At 30.6% G+C, this 6,699-nt stretch overlaps 1 protein-coding gene across 1 annotated transcript; it reads right to left on the bottom strand.

Annotated features, from left to right (window-relative positions):
* Positions 1-1,787: 1,787 nt before the first annotated feature.
* On the bottom strand, positions 1,788-3,465 carry LOC111277846 (germin-like protein subfamily 1 member 14). Its single transcript, XM_022864274.2, has 2 exons — positions 3,260-3,465; positions 1,788-3,090 (listed from the first exon to the last, which is right to left on the bottom strand). Exons 1-2 carry the CDS (start codon positions 3,384-3,386, stop codon positions 2,552-2,554), a joined length of 666 nt encoding a protein of 221 aa, XP_022720009.1. The 5' UTR covers positions 3,387-3,465; the 3' UTR covers positions 1,788-2,551.
* Between the last annotated feature and the right edge of the window lie 3,234 nt (positions 3,466-6,699).

Genomic DNA, 6,699 nt, shown 5'->3' with positions numbered 1-6,699 from the left:
CTAAAATAATGACAATTGACCAACAGAGGAAATATTTTGTCTATGCTTTGTTTAATATTATGGACTCTAAGTATGCCATAACCCATATGATACGAAATGTGTTTTATATGAATTTAATTGAATTATTGCTTATGATATTGAACAAAAAAAAATCCTACAAAAAATGAGTAAATTTGGGTTAATTTTCAATAATACATCTACCATATCCCACAAATAAATTTTTAATGTAATTTAATTTGATATAAATTCTATTCATAAATTTTTAATTGATTTAAATTTAAATAACTAACAAATAAAAAGCTATATATTTAATGGCAAATAATCTTTATTAAATAAATAAATAAATGCTAGAAATTTAAAAGGCAAATTTTTTATTTTTTAAAATTCATAAGAGTATTTATGCTATTAATTTTTAACACTTTTGGATTAATTTAAATAATTAAATAATAAATGCTATATTTAATGGAAAATAATCTTTAATACATAAATAAAAATTGCTAGAACTTTAAAGGTAAATTTGTTATTTCTTAAAATTTGTAAGGGTATTTATGTTGTTCACTTTAAGTAGTTTTAGAGTTCACATTTTTATATATAGATGATATCATATTAATTAAGAAATTATTTCCTAAAAAAAATGTGGTTGAGGTATTTTACGATAGAACTTTGCATATATGTCATATCAATTAAGAAATTAATTACTAAAAAAAAGTGGTTGATGTATTTATGAGAGAAAGCTTAGCAATTGTGAAACAAAAAAAATTGAGAGTTTTTCTTTCTCATCTTTCTTTATGTTAGAGAGTATGAAGAATCAAGTTGAAGATTCGAAATCAGAGGCGTTTTTTATGAGATAAAATTATGAGACTTTTGGGTCAAAGCGAACAATATCTCGCAAGTTGGGTGTGGGTATTCACAAATCACAAATGGTATTAGTTGGATGAAAATTAAGTGTTTCACTGTAAGAGCTCACTTTGGAATCCTATGGGAATGCTACATGGTATCAATTAGATGAGGGCATTAAGTTTTAACAGGAGAAGTGCTATTGAGTTTTTGAGTCTAGATACTTGTGAGAGTGTTGTACGGTGTGAGCCATCTCTAGAATCTCTAACATTTGGTATAATCTTGGTTCTATGATGCCGAGTTTCTAAGCGTGTTTTGTGTTGAGCTTGACGAGAGCATTAAATTTTAACACAAAAAGAACGTTAAATTTTAATGGGAGGTAACAAGAGAAGAATGTTAAAATTTAATGGAAGGGGTTTATGACATTTCACTCTCACATCAAGAAATTTTAATGATCTATTATGGTATATAAATTGATATTTAAATCCAAACTTATAAATCCTTTTCATAAGATAAAACTATGAGACATTTGAATCAAGACAGACAATACTTTATGGTTGCAAATCTTCAGAACATGTACAGTTAGATGCCATGAGAAAGAACAGAAACATTTCTCTTGACGTTTATCGGGACTTGTCTCATACCTGAAAGTTCATTCTAGGCTTGTCGTTACTCATGAGTTATTGTAAAATCATTTTATTGTAAAAGCAACATAATTACTAAAATAAAAAAAGCGTTAAAGGATCAAGTAACCACCATCTTGATCACCTGGAAGGACCTCACGAAGTAACAGATGAAGTAGATAGATATTATATGATGTAGCAGCAAAGAGAATACATTTGCACTTAATATATCAAGACAGTGACAGATTTGGTGTAGTCTTATACAATGCTTTTCGATATCTAATTCCATCTATAAGCAACTGAGAGAAAGTTCTGCTCCTCAACAACCCTTTTTTACATGTCTTCCAACTTACATTATAATGTGAGGGCTATTTATATTGGACATGATTAAATTCAATCAAAGCCATGCAAACTTATTAAACAGAATTCCACCTTCAGAATTATCATTGTAGCTTTTGTGTGTATCTTGCAGGGGAAGGCAGTGTCTGGAGTATTGAATATGAAATTGACCTAACTCCAAAAATCAGTAAATTCATCTCAAGTCTTTTTATGCTGTAATAAACTGATTTGTGAGATTACAATCATAAACAATCAAGTTGTCCAAATCTCCACCTCTTGGACATTGTTTGTCACTATTCATTGCTTACCTTAGACACCATTTGATAATTAACCTCTTATTTTTGTTATATGTGTTGAGACTTGCAAATGAACAAAAGGTTTAATGCTTGAAAGTTACTTGATCTGTTTTCTAAAAGCAACATAAATGAAGCAGTTGTGTACAATTTCTGCACATTTGAGTGAGAATTATGTCCTGCTTTGGACCTCGCATACACATATAAGCATACATGTTCGCACAAGAGCAGGAGAGAGAGTGAAAATTGCACTATATATTCCAATTTCCACACACAGAATGATCACAAGGAGAGAGGAGACTGGACTCTGGGGAGGTACATTATCAACCAACCTGTTTATTGCATGATACTAAGAATAATAGTATGACTTTAATGAGGAAAATGTATGGAAACATTATTTAAAACAAACAACAAACTTATGGGGTTTTATTTTGGCTCTTAAGTAACTTGTTAATCTGACTAGAACCGGGACTGAAGATAGGTAACCACATTCTTGTCCAACTGGAAGGCCTTTGTGAGAACATCCGGATTGATTGGTGGGTTTGAGCCAAAGACTGCATTAGCAATAGTGATAACCCCAGCATTTTGGCTGCCGAGACCAGCAAAGGCAACTGCCTTAGTTTGCCCTATATTGAACTGGAAGTGAATCAACCCAATTGGGAAAACAAAAACATCTCCAGGATTAAGGATTTTAGTGAAGAGACGGTTATCTGGGTTGGATGTAACAAAGCCAACATAAAGTGTGCCCTCCACAACAACTAGGATCTCAGTTCCTCGAGGGTGAATGTGAGGAGGGTTAAGGCCACCATAAGGTGCAAAGTCAAGTCTTGCCAAAGATATGCCAAGAGTGTTAAGTCCTGGTATTTGGTCAACATTGACAGTGGTGACATTTGATCCAACTAGATTTGATGTGTTTCCTGGCTTGCTGAGGCCTGAAAAGAAGAAATCATCTGCTTCTGCGAGCTTTGGGTCCTTACAGAACTTCCCATTTACAAACACTGCACGAAAGAAATGTTAGTTGATATATATCATCCCGTGCAAAAGTAGAGTAACTTTTAGTAATGTTATTATGTTAAATCCCAAGCTGAATGTTCTTCAGCGCAGGCATTATTAGCATCATGATCATGAAAAAAAAATCCTGAAAACATAAACTGAATGCCCACGTACCACCATTTTCGGTGTCCTTGAGAGCCACACAAAAGTCCTGGAGAGGATCAGGGTCAAAGGCTGAGGCTAATGAGCAAGCAAAGCCCAAGAGGGCAAAAGCAACAAGGAAAGAGTTACTTCCTTTCATTATGATATACCAGCAAAATAGCAATGTTTACTCCAAAGTTAGCTGGTTGTTTAATATTTCTTCTGTGAAGAGTGAGAAACTTTGCATGACAGACAGACCTATTTATAGATGGAAACCAATGACCTGGTCACTATTTTTCTTAACTAGCAGGTAAAGACTTTTCAAGAAGAATTATTTTCAAATAATTCCACTCTTTTATCCTTCTTTGTTTTACTCTTTCTACGCAGTTATTATATGCTTAAAGCACTGAATTGGTCCTGGAAGTAGTCATGATTCAGTCTAAAAACATATATCATATTCCTGACTTTTCACCATCCAAGTTGAATATTGTTAATTATTTAACCGTAAAACATCTTAAAATTGCATATTATTTTCATCTCATCATGCTAATTTCTCAATATAATACTAATTAATGATCATGGAAAGGCTTGTTTCTCTTGGTGGCGAATTTTTTCTCTACATGTTCACTTATTCTTTATTATTTTGGTGCAACAGGCCAACTAATTTTACATAGAACTTGATCAATTGATGTCCAAAAAGTATTTTTCACGGAGTACAAATACGATAAATTTATGTTAGGCTTGGAACTTCTGTTTTATCTCTGAAAATTCTCAGTTTGAAAAGTCTATTCTGACATGTTCACAGATACTTAAGATATGATATTAATGCTTATTACATTGAAAGCATTGATTTTTTTGTAAGATTACTTAATCTTGCTTAACTGAAACGTTTCTTTGATCATTTCCACCGTTTAGTTAGCATGACCGGAATAGTTTAGAAAAGATTCTGGAAGCAATATAGTCTGAGAATTGTGGATGAATCTGTTGGAACTCTTCTAAATTGAACATAAATATTGAATATTAAACACAGGCTTGAGAACTTCGAAAGGAAACTTCGTTCTTTAAGTGTTCAATGAACTAATCCGCAAAGCACATTGGTAAAAGAAAATCGTCAGATTTCTTGCACTACTTGATCAAAGAAAAATAAAGAAAAGTTGTTAAAAGATTGGTAGGTGACAATATTGACAGTAAGCCACCAACAATCCAGATAAAGCACGACAAATCTTTCCCGTGGCAAGTAAAGGTACATAAGACTGCTACTTCTAAGACCGTTTCCTCCCTTTCTTTTAAATGGTCACCAGAAATTGTTTAAGACAAGTTTGGTACTGATATTAGGTTCCTAATATGAAATTAATCTCCATTCCAAGATGCCTGTAGTTTCTACTTTACACGGGTTTATTCATGAATTTGTTCTAGAAGAGCTATGGGCAAGCACGGGGGAAAGGAAACTGGTTAAATTACGATTGTATGCAAAAAGATGTGGGGAAAAGAAGCATTTTTCTTTACCCAAAAAATATTTTGGTTGTTAAAAAATGAAGAAAATTGATTCAAGAATTCTCATGAGTCATGAATGATGAGTTTGGAACCACGTTGAAGCTCTGAAACTAACTGCTTTGAGTAAATTATTTGATATAATACATGTTGCAACAACAGGAAGGCATCTCTCATGTAAAAGGATTAGTGTTTGAAGCAGGGTTATGCAACATTGTCCAAAATTGAGTCCTTATAGAACACGGTATTGACTGAACCAAGTCATAATAAAATCCGGTCATTATAGAAAATTTATTAATGTGCACTTTTAATTTTATATGTAAAAGATAGGTCAATAAATATTGAAGAAATCAAAGTGGTTAGGTTCGTAAATTCTTCCCCCAACAGAAGATATATGTCCATGCGGATTTATATGTATACAAAGAAATTATTTAATTCATTATCAATGTATTAAAAATAAACACTTTATATATATTTATTTATTTATTTTCCAACAAAACTTTTAGATACGGAATAAATAAATTTAGAATTGCATAAAAAAATTGGCAAATAATATGTAGGTATATATATTAATTATTAGAATGGTACCAAAAAAAAAAAAATCCATCCAATTATAAATAGTTGCAGAACATTGATTTTGCAAGTGTGAAGGAGACATGCATAAACAATGCTTCTTGTTATGATATATAAATGAACTTTGTGTTAACCATTAAGGTGACTCATAAGAAAGCAAATATTGCTTTAATGACTTTGCTTTTTTTTCCTCAAACCCATAATTCAAGATCATTAACCTTTTATATGGGGAATATAAGATTTTTCTTGCCCTTCCAAAAATTAAAGGAAAATGCTATTATCCTTTTAGACATTTTTTCATTCATTTTTTTTGACCCATTACAAAATTATAACTATTTCCCTTTATTGAACATCTAAGAGATATTTTATATTAATTTTTACTTTATTTTTTGAATTAAAAAATTATAATTTATCAATGTTTTTTAAAAGTATTAAGAACAATCAAATCCAAATTAGTCATAAGAGATTATGTGTCAAATGAAGAGAATACATAAAAAAAAAGAAAGATATAAGAGTCAGTACTTAACAGAAAAGTTTGCATAGCAATATTCTTGTATTGGTACATAAAGCAAATTACCCTTCACTTTAATTTTTTTTTTTCTTTTCCAATATGAATTGTTGTTATAAAATGGGAAAGTGTACGTCAAACAGTATCTCAAGTCTCAACCAAATTACAACTTCAATTCAAGTGTAATGAAATAATATGCTCTACTTATTTGTTAATAAGGATTCAAATAATGGCTTTGTGGCATGCGTTGCGGGTGTTATTTCGTGATTTAAATAATGACTATGATACATTCCAAACTCACCCTTTGGTAAGAAATATACAAGCTAAAAAAAATTCTTTAAAACCTCATTTTTATATTTTTCTCTCTCTAAAATGAAATTCTCTAACTTCTCTTTAACCTAAAAAAATGAAGAACCTCAATTATCTCAACCCAAAAACCAACTAGACTCCACTGTCATTTTACTTTTTTTTTCTCCTAATATTCAAATAATTTATTGGTTCAAATAAAAAAATTTTATTTATAAATTGATTGACCAATCCATGAATGTCATTGGATTCAATAGTTGGCTTATATGAGTTGCTCCAAAAAGCTTTACTCCATGTATGAATAATTAGTAGATCTCGTTAAATTCATACAAATATATTTTTGTGACGTCATAAAAGAAGAGAGACAAGTAACATTACTTCTGAAAATGACTATTTGACTTAAATAAAAAAAAAACACCACCATATATTTTGTATAAAAAAAGTCAAAGTTTTCAACTATTTAAGACAACGGCATCCAATAATTTCAAATATTTATTACAATTAATTTTCTTTTTATTGTCATTTCAATCTTTAATTTTTAATTATTTTGCACTCGAAAAACTTTAAATATACTAAAAATTTGAAAAACAAATCA

This window comes from Durio zibethinus, chromosome 7 (assembly GCF_047325235.1).
Source record: "Durio zibethinus cultivar Kanyao isolate XHJ-2024 chromosome 7, ASM4732523v1, whole genome shotgun sequence".
Taxonomy (NCBI): Eukaryota; Viridiplantae; Streptophyta; class Magnoliopsida; order Malvales; family Malvaceae; genus Durio; species Durio zibethinus.
Note: the sequence above shows the minus strand (reverse complement) of the source record. Positions and strands in the feature narration are given on the sequence as shown.